Raw genomic sequence first — 18,004 nt, 5'->3', positions numbered from 1 at the left:
ATAAAGTTTCCCTATTATACCATACTGTATATTACCCTAAAGTAATAACAAGTTCGAGTTTCATTAAGGACAATGATGAGCACTTATGATTCAAAGTGAAAAACAATATTGACTGACAGTAAATGCATACGGATAACAGAAAGGAGATTAAAAGGAAAAACTATACATACATAAGAGTGTGCGAACATGTGCCATCTAGTTGCACAAATACAAATGAAAAACACTAACCAACAAAAGCAAGTTAATGTAATTTATTAAGTATTTAACTGTATAAGAATCACAGAGTAAAGAAAAATTCAATGTGGGGTGAGGTTAACCTGAAAATTCCTGAGATTCTCAAATCTGAAGTACATTTTTAGAAGGGAAAGAAAGGACTATGGAGAAGAGGGAAGATTTCAAAAAGAAATAAGGGCACAGCAGATGCATAAACAAGTTCAGCTAGGCCTGGAGTGAGCAAGTTTCTGATTAGCTTAGAGTGGAGACAAAGTACTTGCTAAAGATTACAAAGAAAAAGTCTACTGAGATGGAGAAGGAACATATATGGTAAAAGACAGCTTAAGAGAATTAAGTTCTGAAAGCAGGACAGTGTTGGGAGTCAAACTAGAATTCTGGTTCCAATATTCCCATTGCCTCAATGAGTGTAGTCAGTACATAAAACCCCATGTGGTACTCCTGGTGTCTGAAAAATAAGTGAGATACATAATACCTAGAACTATTCTTAAGTCTAAATTTTCTCTGTAGCAATTAATAACAGGGAGCTACTACAGGGCAAGAGTCACAAACACAAATGTTTACGGCCAAGGAAACACAGGAAATGCTGAAATTGAGCCAGTTTAAGAAGTGCAGTATTCCAACCTTACCATATTATACCTAACCTTCTCAGTTACGAAGAGACAAGAGGATTTTGGGGGTGGAGGAGGTTTTACAAATTGGAAAGATCATCACCTAGACACAGGAGAAAAACTACAAAGCAACTTCTGATCAGGGTCACTATATTAGGCAATTTCTTCAGACAAGCCAGAAATACGAATTTTCATATAAAACTTCTCAATTTTAACCACTGATTCAAAATATTTTAAGAAAATACAGGCTGGGCATGGTGGCTCACACCTGTGGTCCCAGCTACTCAGGAGGCTGAGGTGGGAGGATCGCTTGAGTGTTGAGGAGGCTGAGGCTGCAGTGAGCCACGATCATACCACTGCACTCCAGCCTGGGTGACAGAGCAAGATCCCATCTCAAAAAAGAAAAAAAAAGGAAGGAAAGAAAATAAAGAGACAGACAGAGACAGTGAGAGAAAGAAAGAAAGAAAACATAAACAAGTAAAATACTTGTAAAGCAGTTTTCAATATCTACTATAGTTTTTTTTTTTTTTTTTTAAAGAGGCAGAGGTTTACTCTGTTGCCCAGGGCTTGGTGGTGCAATCTTAGTTCACTGTAACCTTGAAATCCTGGGCCCAACCTCCCATCTCAGCCTTCAGAGTAGCTAGGACTACAGGCACACACCACTAAGCCTGCTAATTTTTTTTTTTTTGGTAGAAACATGGTCTCACTCTATTGCCCAGGCTGGTCTCAAACTCCTGGCCTCAAGCAATCCTCCTACCTTAGCCTCCTAAAGTGTTGGGATTATAGGTGTGGGCCAGTGAGTCCCTGGGCCTACTATAGAGTTGTAAGGGGAGACTAACAGCTTAAAAAAAAAAATCTTTTCAGAAAATATTAACACGAAGGATGAAGTGGAACCTGGTGTTGATTAAAACTAAGTAATAAAGATAGGAAACCCCATCAGATGCTTCTGTTGAAAAGATAACTAGAAAATAAAAGAAAAAACTGACAGAACGGTAGGTAGCATACCAAACATGAAGAAAAAAGTTAACCAAACATATCAAAAAGTAAGTGTGATGATATACTGATATTAGGAGGCATTAACTTAATCCACAAAAGAAAATCACTGGCCAGGCATGGTGGTTCATGCCTATAATGCTAACACTTTGGGAGGCTGAGGTGAGAGGACTGCTTGAGCCCAGGAATTCAAGACCAGCGTGGGCAACATAACAACACCCCACCTCTATTTTAAAATACAAAAGAAAAAAGCAAAGAAAATCACTAATATCTGAGGCTACCCTTCTATATGCTATATAATGCTGCTATATAATAGTATCAAATCCACTTATAACATACTCTAAAGGTACATGAAGGTCATTCAGGTTTAGAAAATAAGTCAGAGCCAACTTTGTAATCCTAATAACTATACAAAGAAGAGCATTATCCTACCATATGCACTGTACTACAAACACACTGTAAGTAAGTGCTATTCAAAGTATGATCTACAGCTTAGGATCAATCTACAGACTGTCTATGATAAGGAAATTTAGAGTACTTAGAAAATGTTTCTGAAGCAATTTGACCAAAGAAATTTTGTTTGTTGCATCTAATGATAAAAAATTGGGCCTTGTTTTTTTTTTTTTTATTTAATTTTGCTATAATTTATTTTTATTGTATTTTATAAAATATTGGTCTGCAACATGCTGGCAATGAAGAAACTGATCCTTCCCCACAAATAGTCTGAAACATGGCACTGTAAGTTATATTACAAATTTTGGCATTTCACAAAATAGTAAAAGATCCAGTAAAAACAATTTTCTTTTTTTTTTTTTTCACCTCAAAGGTGATTTAAGTAAATTTAAAACCTTGTCTCTGGGTAAACTGAAATGCTAAGCAGCAGATCTCTGGGTTACATAAAATTACTTTTTTTTTTTTTTTGAGACAGAGTCTTGCTCTGTCACCCAGGCTGGAGTGCAGTGGCATGATCTCAGCTCATTGCAACCTCCACCTCCTGGGTTCAAGAGATTGTCCTGCCTCAGCCTCCCAAGTAGCTGGGATTACAGGCACACGCCACCACACCCGGCTAATTTTTGTATTTTTAGTAGAGACATGGTTTTGCCATGTTGGCCAGACTGGTCTCAAACTTCTGACCTTTGGTGATCCGCCTGCCTCGGCCTCCCAAAGTGCTAGGATTACAGAAATTACACTTGTTTAATTTACAGAGAACTATTTCTGCTAAATAAAAACTAAGGAAAAAAGTCATCATGTCAAATCTTATTTAGAATTGTAAATAAACAAAGTTAACTTACCCATTGCTACATAGGATTTAAAGCGTGTTGATAATTTGTCCACAAAGGCACTTAAAATTTCCAATCCCATTAATGATACCTACAGATAAAAAGGGATTTTAATGAATATAAATTACTGATGCATACTTTAATATCAGTATTTAATTTTTGACATATAAAAGATCTTCATAAATATATTACATTTTTAAAAAATGAGATTTAAGTATTCAAGGGTAAACAGTCATGAGGTTAAGCACCTTAATCTCAAATGATTCAACAATAAAAACAACAATAATAATGTGTAAACAGGAAGATAGCGATAAAGCATATTTGGCACAATGCTAACTGGTAAATTAGACGAAGGTTACACAGGAATTTACTGACTCTACAGTCATGCATCACTTAATGACAGGCATAAATTCTAACAAATGTATCATCAGGTAATTTTGTTACTGTGCAAACATCAGAGTACATTTACACCTAGACAGTATAGCCTACTACAAACCTAAGCTATATGGTATATCCTACTGCTCCTAGACTACTACCTGTAGAGTATGTTACTGTGCAAAATACTGTAGGCAACTGTTAATACAATGGTATTTGTGTATCTAAACATAAAAAAGGTAATGCAAGCACAACATTGCAACAATTATGACGTCACCAGGCAATAGGAATTTTTCAGCTCTATTATAATCTTATGGGACCACCACTGTATATACAGTCCATCACTGACCACAATGTTGTTATGTGGTATGCATAATTATATTTGTAACTTTGAAATGTTTCCTAAATGAAACAATTAAAAACGAAGGCCTCTTTAATTTACAGAGGAATTTCATCTTCTGTCTGGAATGTAGAAACTGGAAAGAATATCCCTCTCATTCTAACAAGAAAAAGCCCACTGGGTCTACAAAATCCTAACTGTTCTTGAATCCAGCAGAAAGCTAAGGCTGGAGAATAACCAACTAACCTGAAATCTAAACAAAGACATGGGACACACACAGTAGGTTACATGTGACAGAGGACAGGAGGAAAATAAACCCATGATGTACGTGGGTAAGAAGTCAGTTATACTTAACAAAACTATTTACAACTGAGTGTGGGCTAGCATGAAAACACAATCCCTACTAGCCACAGACACAAGGAGAATCCATACCTACTTACAGGCTCTAGTTCACACTTACTTGCAAGCTCTTTCTCCACAAACCTCCACTGGACACTCTTAAGACTAAGGGCTGAGCAGGACATTGGATAAAGTATCTCTTGGTGGTACAGTCCTGGGGGAAGGAAACAGCTGCCTGTGCAGGAAAGGCACAAAAGCTCCTAGTACCCTTGTCCCATAAGAAACAAAAGCTTGAAGCTAAGAAATAAAAGTTTGAAGCTCCTCAGTGAAGGATATCAAACACTGTTACTCCTAAGGCACAGGTAAAACTCAATGCTGTTAAGGAGAGGAAAAAGGTAAAAAGCCTTCTACCCCAGAGGAAGGAGCAGAAAAACATCCTGGGGCCCATATAATTAAAGGTCTCTAGTTGGGGAAAGCCATGGTCTTTATAAAGCCTTACCCCAAGACTCAGGACAAAAAGCTTCCTAAGACTGAAGCTAGACCAGAAAAACAAAGAATGACCCTGTTTCCCCTAAATAGACCAGCAAGCACGAAATAAGAAGCAACAGCAGTCTACCAGTGGGGAAGGGGCAAGAACACAAAGAAGAATCCTCTATGAAGCACAAGAAAATAGGGAAAACCTAAAGTGCAGAGTTGAGTAAAAACTTGAGGAAAACCCTTCATAAAATTAACCAAGTGACAAAAAAATCTGAAGGAAATATGAACTAAAGTAACTATAGCAATCATAACATTGAAACCTAACAACTCCTGACTAGACTGACTGCATAGCTCCACACTACATATAAGCTTAGCAGAAAAAAGGCATGTCATTTCCAGGCATAAGTACTATTTAACTTAGTCTTAAACATCTTAAACACTGTCCAGTTTTCAACCACACATTATGAGACACACAAAAAAGTAAGGAGGGATAAATATCAATATCAAGAATAAAGCATGGAACAAAATACATAGATAATCTGAAAGCTGGAATTATCAGACCATTTAAATAACCGTGATTAATGTAGTAAATGTTCTAGTTAAAAGCGCCAACAATATGCATGAATAAAAGGAATTCCAGCAGAGAGACCAAAACTTTAAGGCAGAGTCAAAATGCAAATAATTTTTTAAATGCATTAAAAGCAAGGTAAAAGTGATTAAGATGCCTTTGATGGGTTCATCAAAAGATCTGATACAGAAAAGGAAAGAATCAGGGAATCTGAAAATACGTTAATACAAATTACTCAAATTGAAATACAAAAAGGAACAAAAAGGGAAGGGGAGAGACAAAGCATTCAAGAGCAGTGAGATAATATCAAATTGCCCAACATAACGTCATACGAATTCCAGAAGAGAGAACAAGGTAGAGGAAATATTTGGAGGGAGGCCGGGCGTGGTGGCTCACGCTTGTAATCCCAGCACTTTGGGAGGCCGAGGCAGGCGGATCACGAGGTCAGGAGATCGAGACCACGGTGAAACCCCATCTCTACTAAAAATACAAAAAATTAGCCGGGCGTGGTGGCGGGCGCCTGTAGTCCCAGCTACTCGGAGAGGCTGAGGCAGGTGAATGGCGTGAACCCGGGAGGCGGAGCTTGCAGTGAGCCGAGATTGCGCCACTGCACTCCAGCCTGGGCGACAGAGCGAGACTCCGTCTCAAAAAAAAAAAAAAAAAAAAAAGAAATATTTGGAGGGAAAATGGCCAAGAATATAGTAAAAATAATGAAAGGCATCAAACCACACATCTAAGTCTCAGAAAACCCCCAAACAGAGAATTCCAAAAAACACCAAGACACATCCTATTCAAACTGTTAAAACCAAAGGAAAGAAAAATCTTGAAGTCAATGAGAAAAAACAAAAGGACGTTAAATACACAAGTACAGAAGACTTCCGGCCAAAAAGTATGAGAGTAAGAAGACAACGGAATGACATTGTTACAGTACAGTAGTCCCCCCTTATCCATTTAAGTAATACATCCCAAGACCCCAGTGGATACCTGAAACCACAGACAGTACTGAGCCCTATATGTAAATTTTCCTACAAATATATACCTATGATAAAGTTTAATTTATAAATTTGGCACAGTAAAAGATTAACAATAATAAAGTATAATAACCATAACAATATACTATAACAAAAGTTATGTAAGTGTGTCTTGTTTCTTTTAAAATATTATATTGTACTTACCTGTTTTGGGACTACAACTGACCACAGGTAAGTGAAACCGTAGAAAGCAAAACCACAGATTATTGTACTACCAAAAAAAAAAAAAAGAATGTTGTCGCTTCATAATTCTATACCTAGTTAAAATAAAAGGTATTTTAAAAGACATTTTAAAACTAAAGGAGAAATAAAGTTTTTCAAGCAAACAAAATCTGATAGAATTCATTACAAGAGACCTGTATCACAAGAAATGTTAAGGGAAAATCTTCAGGGAAAAAAATACACGACAGCAGACAAAAACTTAGATCTACACTAAGAAATAACAGGAAATAGTTGAAATTAACATAAATATTTAAAACCTTAAAAATAAGCTGGGCACAGTGGCTCATGCCTGTAACCCCAGCACTTTGGAAGGCAGGAAGATCACCTGAGGTCAGGAGTTCGAGACCAGCCTGGCCAGCATGGCAAAACCCCATCTCTACTAAAAATACAAAAATTAGCTGGATGTGGTGGCACATACCTGTAATCCCAGCTACTCAGGAGGCTGAGGCATGAGAATCATTTGAACTTGGAAGGCAGAGGTTGCAGTGAGCTGAGATTGTGTCACTGCACTCCAGCCTGGCAACAAAGCAAGACACTGTCTCAAACAAACAAACACAAAAAAAAACCTTAAAGATATATGTATTTAATTACTCTAAAAACTAACTGACACTCTAAAACAAATACTAGGTCTCTTGAGTTTAGTAAAGTCATGAGATAAAACGTCACTATAAAAAAATCAATTGTGGGCCAGGCGCAGTGGATCATGCCTGTAATCCCAGCACTTTGGGAGGGTGAGGCAGGCAGATCACCTGAGGTCAGGAGTTCCAGACCAGCCCGACCAACATGGTAAAACTCAGTCTCTACTAAAAAATACAAAAAAAACTAGCCAGGTGTGGTGGTGCGTGCCTGTAATCCCAGCTACTCAGGAGGCTAAGGCAGGAGAATCATTTGAACCTGGGAGGCAGAGGTTACAGTGAGCTGAGATCGCGCCATTGCACTCTAGCCTGGGTGAAAAGAGCGAAACTCCATCTCAAATAAAATAAAATAAAATAAAATAAACTGTGTTCCTATATACCAGCACTCAACAACCGGGAATTTTCAAAATACTGTATCATTTACAAAACTAACAACAATCACAAAATACTTAGATATAATTCTAACAGTTAAGTCCAAGATCTACATGCTGAAATCACAAAATGCTAATGAAAGTCATTAAAAAAGAGTTAAATAAATGGATATATATATATAGATATATATACCAAGTTCATGAATTGGACAACTTAATATTATAAAGATTTGAAATCCCACAAATTGTTCTTGTGTGAATGCAATCCCAATCAAAATTCCAGTAGAATTTGATGCAGAAATTGACAAGCTGATCCTGAAATGTATATAGAAAGGTAAATGAATTAGAATACTCATATCAATATTGAGTAAGAAAAATGAAGTTATAGTGCAATTATCTGATTTGAAGACTTAACATAAACCTACAGTAATCAAGACAATGTGGGGGCTGTACACAGAGGCACATGCCTGTAATCCCAGTAATTCCGGAGGCTGAGACAAGAGGATCGCTGGAGACCTGCTTGGGCAACATAGCGAGACCCTGTCTCTACAAAAAATTTTAAAAGTAGCTGGCCACGGTGACACAGGCATATAATACCAGTTACTCAAGAGGCAGAAGCAGGAGGATCACTTGAGCCCAAAAGTTTGAAGCTGTAGTGACCTATGAATGCACCACTGCACTCCAGCCTGGGTAACAGAGTAATACCCTGGCTCAAAAGAACAAACAAATATACAGATCAATGAAACAGAAGAGGGAGTGCAAAAATAGACATACACATATATAGTCAACTGATATCCAACAACTGTGCAAAGGCAATTCAATGAAGGAAAGAAATATACTTTTTAAATAAATGGTGATGTTACAATTGGATATCCATGTGCAAAATAAAAAATGAACCTCAACCTATACATCACATCATTTACAAAAATCAACTCAAAAACGTATGAGATATAAACATAAAACCTAAAACTATAAAACTACTAGAAGAAAACACAGGAGAAAAATCTTTACACCTGGAGTACACAAATAATTCTTAGAGACAACATGAAAAGAAACATAAAAGAAAAAAACATAAAAGATTCTTGGAGACAACATAAAATTTTAAAAATTGATAAAGCAGACTTCACTAAGAACTTCTGCTTTTTAAAAGACATGGCTAAGAAAATGAAAAACCCAGTCACAGATTAAGAGAAAATATTTGCAAAATACTTATCTGATAGCCAACTGGGTTCACTGTAGAATTTAAGAAGGCTATTCTAAAATTCATATGAAAATTCAAGGAGCCCAGAACTGTCAAAACAAGCTTGAAAAAGAAAAAGTTGGAAGACTCAAATTTCCCAATTTCAAAACATCCTACAAAGCTTCTGTAATCAAGACAGTGTGACAACGGCACAAAGAGAGAAATATAAATTAATGAAATAGAACTCAGAGTCCAGAAATAAACCCATACATTTTTATGGGCAACTGATTTTCAACGAGGGTGTCAAGACCATTCAATGGGGAATGATTCAACATATGGTACTAGGACAACCGGATGAACGCGGACCACTACCTCACAGCATACATAAAAATTAACTCAAAATGAATCATAAACCTAAATGTAAGAGCTAAAACTCTATAGTTATTAGACGAAAACATAGGGTAAATCATTGTGACCTTGGCCATGGTTTCTTAGACAAGACATAAAAAGCATAAACAACAAACAAAAAAAGAATTAGAGTTTATCAAAACTAAAAACACCTAGTCTTCAAAAAAACACGATGAAGAAAGTGAAAAGACAACCAACAGAATAGGGGAAAATATTTGTAAAACATGTATCTGATAAGGGACTTGTATCCATAAGAACTTTAACAAATTAATAGTAAAAGGACAAATAACCCATTTTTTTAAATGAGCAAACAGAAAAGAACAGAAAGTCTGGAAATACACTCACATGAATACAGTCAAATGATCTCTCACAAAAAAGCAAAGGCAATGTAATGAAGAAAAGATAGTCTTTTCAACAAATGGTACTGCAACAACTGAGATCGACATGCAAAAAATTAATCTAGACAGAGACCTCATGTCCTTCCGCAAAAATTAACTCAAAGGATCATAAAACTAAATGTAAAATATAAAACTCTTAGAAAATAACATAAGAAAAAATCTAATTGACCTTGGTGTGGCAATGTCATTTTAGATATGACACCAAAGGCATGGTCCATGAAAGAAATAACTGTTAAGTTGGACTTCACTAAAATTAAAAACTTCTGTTCTATGGAAGATGTCTACAGAATGGGAAAACAAACCACAGACTGGGAGAAAATATTTGCGAAATACACATCTGATAAAAGACTGTAATGCAAAATATACAAAGAACTCTTAAAACTCAACAAGGCCGGGTACGGTGGCTCACGCTTGTAATCCCAGCACTTTGGGAGGCCGAGGCGGGTGGATCACGAGGTCAGGAGATCGAGACCACGGTGAAACCCCGTCTCTACTAAAAATACAAAAAATTACCCGGGCATGGTGGCGGGCGCCTGTAGTCCCAGCTACTCGGAGAGGCTGAGGCAGAAGAATGGTGTGAACCTGGGAGGTGGAGCTTGCAGTGAGCCAAGATCGCGCCACTGCACTCCAGCCTGGGTGACAGAGTGAGACTCCGTCTCAAAAAAAAAAAAAAAAAAACTCAACAACAAGAAAATAAACAACTCAAAAAATGGGCAAAAGATCCAAACAGTGCCTCACCAAAAAAGATGTAAGATATATAAACAGCAAATAACCACATGAAGAGATTCTCAACATCATATGTCATTAGGAATTGCAAATAAAATTACGATAGCACTACACACATATTAAAATGGCCATAACCCAATTCATCAACAACACTAAGTGCTGACAAAGGTAGGGAGAGAGAGGAACTCTCATTCATTACTGGTGGGAATGCAAAATGGTACAGTTATTTTAGCAGTTGCTTATAAAGCTAAATATACTTTCCCCCATATGATCCAATGATCATTCATGTTCCTTGGTATTTAGCCAAAGGAGTTGAAAATTGATGTCCACAAAACACCTACACACTCATATTTTTTGTTTTTGTTTTTTGCAGAGACAGGGTTTCACCACATTGCCCAAGCTGGTCTTGAACTCCTGGACTCAAGCGATCCACCGGCCTTGGCCTCCCAAAGGGCTGGGATTACAGACATGCGTCACCATGCCCAGCCCACACTCATGTTTAAAGCAACTTTATTCACAGTTGGCAAAACTTGGAAGCAACCAAGATGTCTCTCAGTAGGTAAATGGATCAATATGTAGTACATTCAGACAACGCAACAGCATTCATCACTAAAAGGAAATGAGCTATCAAGGCATGAATAAGACATGAAAGAATCTTAAATGTATGCTACTAAGCAAAAGAAGTTAGCCTGAAAAGGCTTCATACTGTTGGAGTCAAACTGCATGACATCTGGAGAAGGCAAAACTATGGAGATGGTAAAAGGATCAGTGATTGCCAGGGATTGGGGAAGGAGGAAGTTTTAGGCAGAGCACAGAGGATTTTTAGGGCAGTAAAACTATTCTGCATAATACTATAATGTTAAGTACATTTATCAAAACCTATAGCATGTACAACACCTAAGAGTGAAGCATAATGTAAACTGTGGACCTTGAGTGATAATGATGTGTGAATGTAGGCTCATCAATTATAACAAGTGTATCACTCTGGTAGGGGATGCTGACAGTGGAGGAAGCTGTGCATTATGCAGAAGCAGGGGGATATATGAGAAATCTGTCTCTCTTACTCAATTTTACTGTGAACCTAAAACTGCTCTAAAAAAAATAAAACCTATTAAAAAACAAAAATGGGCAAAGAACTTGAATAGGCATTTCTCCAAATAAGATATACGAATGGCAGCCAGGCACAGTGGCTCATGCCTGTAATCCCAGCACTTTGAGAGGCCAAAGCGGGTGGATCACCTGAGGTCAGGAGATCGAGACCATCCTGGCTAACATGGTGAAACCCCGTCTCTACTAAAAATATAAAAAATTAGCTGGGCATGGTGGCACACGCCTGTAGTCCCAGCTACGGCTGATGCAGAAGAATCACTTGAACCTGGGAGGTAGAGGTTGCAGTGAACCGAGATTGCACCACTGTACTCCAGCTTGGGTGACAGATGGAGATGCAGCCAAAAAAAAAAAAAAAATATATATATATATATATATATATGAATGGCTTATAAGCACATGAAAAGATTCTCAACATTATTAGTCATTAAAGAAATACAAATCAAAACCACAATAAGATACTACTTCACACCTACTAGGAAAACGGAAAATGTCAAATGTTGGTAAGGATGTAGAGAGATTGGAACCCTTATATGCTGGTGGTGGGAATGTAAAATGGTGCAGCCATTGAAGAAAACAGTTTGGTAGTTCCTCCTAAAGTTAAACATAAATTTACCACATGGCCCAGGAATTCCACTCTTAGGTATATACCCAAAGGAAGTGACTCAAACAGATATAGCCATACATACTTGTACGTCAATGTTCACTGCAGCATTATTCACAATAGTCAAAGGTGGAAACAGCCCACATGTCCATCAACTGATGCACAGATAAACAAAATGTGGTATATGCATACAATAGAATTTTACTCAGCCATAAATACGAATGGCTGATACATGCTATAACATAGATTAACCTTGAAAATATCATAATTCAATGAAGCTAGTCACAAGAGGCTACATGTTATATGGTTCAATTTATAAGAAATGTCTATAATAGGCAAATCTATAAAGATAAGAAGTAGAATAGTGGTAGCTTAGGACTAGGTTGGGGTGGGTATGGAGGGTGGTATGATAGCTAAAAGGTACAGAGTTCTTTTGGAGGTGATGAAAATGTTTTAAAATTTACTGTGGTGATGGTTGCACAAACCTGTAGCTATTACAAAATCAATGTAACGTACACTTCAAATGAGTGAATTATACAGAATGAGATATCAATAGAGCTGTTAAACAAAACTGAAAATCCAAAATAGACTCAATTACACATATATGAGTCAAGCAGTATCTCAAATAAGCAGGAAAAATGTGTACTCTTGAGAATATACTTAGGAATCTATCCCCAAGATACACAAGTAAAATTATGAAAAGACACGCAGAAATTATTCACTACAAGAGACTGGAAACTATCCAAACATTCATCAACATGGGACAGATTCAATAAACCATGGTGTATCCACACTACAGGATACTATGACACTTTAAAAATAAAAATGAAGACTACCCTAATTCTGCTATGCAATGATTTCCACAATATACTGTTAAGTGAAAAAAGCAAAGTTGGGAAAAGTATGTATATCAAAAAAAGGGGGAATTAAATAGATATAGACAGACATAAATGTTTATAAAAAACAGTGATGGCTGGGTGCGGTGGCTCATGCCTGTAATCCCAGAACTTTGGCAAGTCAAGGTGGAAGCATCACTTGAGCCCAGGAGTTTGATACCAGCCTACACAACATGGCAAGACCCCATCTCTACAAGAAATAAAAAATTAGGCATGGTGGAATGCGCCTGTGGTCCCAGTTGCTGGGGAGGCTGAGGTGGGAGGATCACCTGAGCCTGGGATGTCAAGTCTGCAGTGAGTCATGATGGTGACACCGCACTCTAGCCTGGGCAACAGAGTGAGATCCTCTCCCAAAAAACAAACAAAAAACACACACAGACACAATGATGGAAAATAAAGTTTTAATGGTGAGAACAGGATACAAGGAACAGAGAAAGAAACTAGAGTTCTTTGAAGATACCTTCCTTTAGCAACAACTATTTTGAAAATGAAATAAAATAAATGAATCTAAATTCACATCGAGTTAGTAGCATAACCACACAAAAGACTATTTTCAAGTGACTTGAAACACAGTAATTTGGTTCTATCTTGTCAATGGGACATATCCTACAGACAAAAACAAAACTCTGAAAAAATACAGTTAACAGTTTTTATAAATCTTGTTGTTGTTTGACAGAAAAAAGATACAGACAGAAGAGCGAAGTAAAAATCGTAGTCCTAAATCTGAATTAGAAATATCAGTATGAACTCATGATATATTTTTCTTTAAAATTAAAATAAAATCTAGCTCAGGTGTACTGGCTCATGCCTGTAATCCCAGCACTTCGGGATGCCAAGACGGGGAGGATTGCTTGAGCCCAGGAGTCCGAGACCAGCCTGGGCAACACAGGGAGACCCTATCTCTAGAAAAAAAAATTTTAAAGTTAGTTGGGCATGGTGGTGTGCGCCTGTAGTCCCAGCTACTTGGGAGGCTGAGGTAAGAGGATTGCTTGAGCCCAGGAGGTTGAGGCTGCAGTGAGCTGTGTTTATGCCACTGCACTCCAGACTAGGCAACAAAGAGAGAGAGAGAGACCCTGTCTCAAAAAATAAAAATAAACCAAATAAAATAAAATCTAACTCTGTCCATTGAAAGAAACCTAGAAACAATGACCAAACAAGGAACATGAATACCACTAGCACCACATTGCAGTTTCCAGGCACCTCTTCCCATGAAAAAAGATCAAGAGCTTCTTGGAGAGATGGCTCATTCCTGGGCTGGAGCAGGAAATACGTCTTGTGATACTAGACAGCAAAGAAGCAGTCAAAGATTACTAGGGTCATGCCAAGATAGGACAGTTTGAATATCAAAAAGGATAATAACTGCATTGTCTTGAAACACATTAGATATGCTTAAATATATGAGTTCATAATTATATGAAAACAAAAACAAACATTTGAAGGATACTTAAAAAAACATTTTCACAATTAGTAAGTAAATGGAAAGAATCATAGAAATATACCTACCATTCTATATAAACCATATCACTGGGTAATCAAATAACTGTAAATGGGGAAAGTTTGTCCTTATAAAACTATTCCAGCCAATAAATGAAGAAATAACAGAATTCAAATATCACCATTTTGCAAACTCTAATACATCTAGACACTGAACGTTAATGGCCTCTAACATCACAAAAAAAAAAAAAGAGAGAGACCTAGAGCTTGTGTGCCTTCCATACCTCATGTGTCTCCAGGAAGGAGATGAAAGGAGAATATTTCCTATTAAATAGTCTTGCCCCTCGTCCCCCAAAAAAGGACTCAATTTAAGTTTTAGATCCAACTAAATTAGCAATTTACAGGAAAAACAGAGGGAACAGTCAAATATCATTACATGAACGAAATCAGCAAGATCCAGACTGTGGGAAAATCTACACAAATAAAACTCAATAATTTTTTTAAATAGAGACTGAGGGGGAAACACTAAAAGAGACTTAATAAACATGTTGACTCTTGCAGGCAGAATAATAACCTCACAAAGGCGTTCATATCCTGACTTCCAGAACCTCTGAATATGGTATCACACTTGGCAAAAGGGACTCTGCGGATATAATTAAGGATCTTCAGAGGGAAAAATTACTCTGGATTATCCTAGGCCTAAAGGTATCACAAGGGTCTCCCTCCCCATCTGTTTTGTGGTGAGAACGTGACATCTACGCTCTTAGTAAATTTCAAGTACAATATACATTAACTATAGTCACCATACTGTGCATTAGGTTTCTAGAACTTACTCATCTTATAACAGAAAGCATGTACCCTTTGACCAATATCTCCCCTTTTTCCACATCCTCCAACCCCTGGTAATCACCATTCTATATTCTATTCTGTTACTATCTATAAATTTGACTTTTTTTTTTTTTTTTTAAAGATTTGACATAAAAGTAAGATCATGCTGTATTTGTCTTTCTGTGTCTGGCTTATTTCACTTAGCATAATGTCTTCCAGGTTCATTCATGCTGTCACAAATGGCAGGATTTCCTTCTTTTTTAAGGCTGAATAATATTCCTTTGTGTACGTGTCATGTGTTGTGTGTGTGTGTGTGTGTATATATATATATATATAAACACATACATACACACACCCCACATTTTCTTTATCCATTCATCTGTTTATGGACACAGCAGTTTCCATATCGCGGCTATTGTGAATAATGGTGCAACGAACAAGGGAACGCAAATATCTCTTTGAGATAGTGACTTATTTTCTTTGGATATATACTCAGAAGTGGAGCACATGGTAGTTCTATTTTTAACTTTCTGAGGAACCTCCTAACCATTTTCCATGATAGCTGTACCAATTTACATTCCCATCAACAGTGTACAATTTTCTTCTCCACATCCTCTCCAATACTTGTTTTCTTTTGATTTTTTGAGAGCAGACATCCTAACTGGTATGAGGTGATATTTCATTGTGGTTCTGAATTACATTACCCTGACAATTACTGATGTTGGTGTCTTCTCAAACATTGAGTTAGATGAGCATCTCATACATTTTGGATATTAAACCCTTATCAAATACGATTTGCAAGTATTTTCTCCCATTCAGTAGAATGCCATTTTGTTTTGTTGATTGCTTCTTTTGCTGTCCAGAAAACTTTGTAGTTTGATGTAGTTCCACTGTTTATTTTTGCTTTTGTTGCCTGTATTTTCTTTTTTTTTTTTTTTTTTTTTTTTTTGAGACGGAGTCTCGCCCTGTCGCCCAGGCTGGAGTGCAGTGGCGCAATCTCTGTTGCCTGTATTTTCATATCAAATCCAAAAAATCACTGCCAAGACCAAAGTCAAGGATATTTCCCCCTATGTTTTCTTCTAGGAGTTTTAGGTCTTGCATTTTAAGTCTTTAATCCATTTTGAGGCAATTATTGTGTATGGTGTAAAATAAGGGTCCAATTTCATTCTTTTGCATGTGGATATCCAGTATTTCCAATACTGTTTATTGAAGACACTATCCTTTCCCCATTGTGTATTCTTGGTGTTTTTGTCAAAAATTAGTTGACTATATATGTGTGGATTTACTTGAAGGGTCCTTTTAAGGGAGAATCCTTTTAAAGACAAGGGTACTTATAAGAAGGAGGCCAAGAGCCACAGTCAGAGGAGATTTGATGACAGAAGAACAGGTCAGACAAAGAGATTTGATGATGTTATACTGCTGGCTTTGAAGATGGAGAAAGACACCAAGAACCAAGCAAAGCAGGCATCCCCTAGAAGCTGGAAAATTCTCCCCTAAAGTCTCTAGAAGGAATATAATCCTGCTGACACCTTGATTTTATCCCATTGAAACCCATTTTAGATTTTTGATCTCTAGAACTGTAAAAGAATAAATGTATAAGCTAGTAAGTGTGTCATAATTTGTTAGCAGCAATAGGAAGATAATAATGAATCACAAGATGTGGCTGTTATTTGGTTCCTAACTTTTCTTTTTCTTTTTTTTTTTTAGGACTAGAAGGAATTTTATTTTATTTTTTTGCACACAAAACAGTAAGCATTTTCTAAAAATACATACAAACAAAAAGGTGCATATCAAACATATTAGGAAGGTTGCACATGGGAAGACGGGGAATAGAAATGGGGGATGGGAATTAAAGAAAATAAATGAGAGAGGGACTTTGTACGGATCAATGATAATAACTCAATCCTCTATTTGACAAAGAAGAAGGAGAAGGAAGAGGAAGAAAAAGAAAGTGGGATAAAGGATCAGAAAGGGAGGAAAATAGAAAAAATTAGAGTATGACTCCAGGGTAGACCTGTTTTGTTGTCGCTGGGTTGGTTGGTTGGTTTGTCTGTTGTATTTTACATATGTTTCGCCATGTTGCCCAGGCTGGTCTCGAACTCCTAGCCTCAAGTGATCAACCCGCCTTGGCCTCCCAGAGTGCTGGGAATACAGGCGTGAGCCACCACATCCAGCCCCCACATTGCGTCTGGCCTCCGTGGTTGACCTCTCAGACGGGGCGGCCAGGCAGAGGCACTCCTCACATCACAGACGGGGCGGCTAGGCAGAGATGCTCCTCACTTCCTAGACGGGGTGGCGGCCGGGTACAGGCACTCCTCACTTCCCAGACGGGGCGGCCGGGCAGAGGTGCTCCTCACATACCAGACGATGGGCGGCCGGGCAGAGGTGCTGCTCACTTCCCAGACGATGGGCGGCCGGGCAGAGGCGCTCCTCACTTCCCAGACGGGGCGGACGGGCAGAGGCGCTCCTCACTTCTTCCCAGACGGGGCGGCCGAGCAGAGGCGCTCCTAACTTCCCAGACGGGGTGGCCGGGCAGAGGCGCTCCTCACTTCCCGGACAGGGCGGCTGGGCAGAGGGGCTCCTCACATCCCAGACGATGGGCAGCCGGGCAGAGGCGCTCCTCACTTCCCGGACGGGGGGCGGCCGGGCAGAGGCGCTCCTCACTTCTTCCCAGACGGGGCGGCCGGGCAGAGGCGCTCCTCTCTTCCCAGGAGGGGCGGCCAGGCAGAGGCGCTCCTCCCTTCCCAGATGGGGTGGCCGGGCAAAGATGCTCCTCACTTCTTCCCAGACGGGGTGGCCAGGCAGAGGCGCTCCTCACTTCTTCCCAGATGGGGCGGCCGGGCAGAGGCACTCCTCACTTCCCAGACGATGGGCGGCCGGGCAGAGGTGCTCCTCACTTCCCAGACGATGGGCGGCCGGGCAGAGGCGCTCCTCACATCCCAGACGATGG

The 18,004-nt window shown here is 38.5% G+C and overlaps 1 protein-coding gene across 25 annotated transcripts in view; it reads right to left on the bottom strand.

Moving 5' to 3' along the window:
- Positions 1–18,004, bottom strand: part of CLASP2 (cytoplasmic linker associated protein 2) — a 226,429-nt gene that overhangs the window by 195,696 nt on the left and 12,729 nt on the right. For all 25 annotated transcript variants that reach the window (XM_032162155.2, XM_032162156.2, XM_032162161.2 and 22 more), the window contains exon 2: positions 3,128–3,206. In XM_032162155.2, coding sequence (XP_032018046.1) covers positions 3,128–3,206 — 79 coding nt within the window. The remainder of the gene's footprint in view (positions 1–3,127; positions 3,207–18,004) is intronic.

Source organism: Hylobates moloch, unplaced genomic scaffold (assembly GCF_009828535.3).
Source record: "Hylobates moloch isolate HMO894 unplaced genomic scaffold, HMol_V3 SCAFFOLD_8, whole genome shotgun sequence".
Classification (NCBI taxonomy): domain Eukaryota; kingdom Metazoa; phylum Chordata; class Mammalia; order Primates; family Hylobatidae; genus Hylobates; species Hylobates moloch.
The sequence above is the reverse complement of the archived record's forward strand: the minus strand, read 5'-3'. Positions and strand labels throughout refer to the sequence as shown.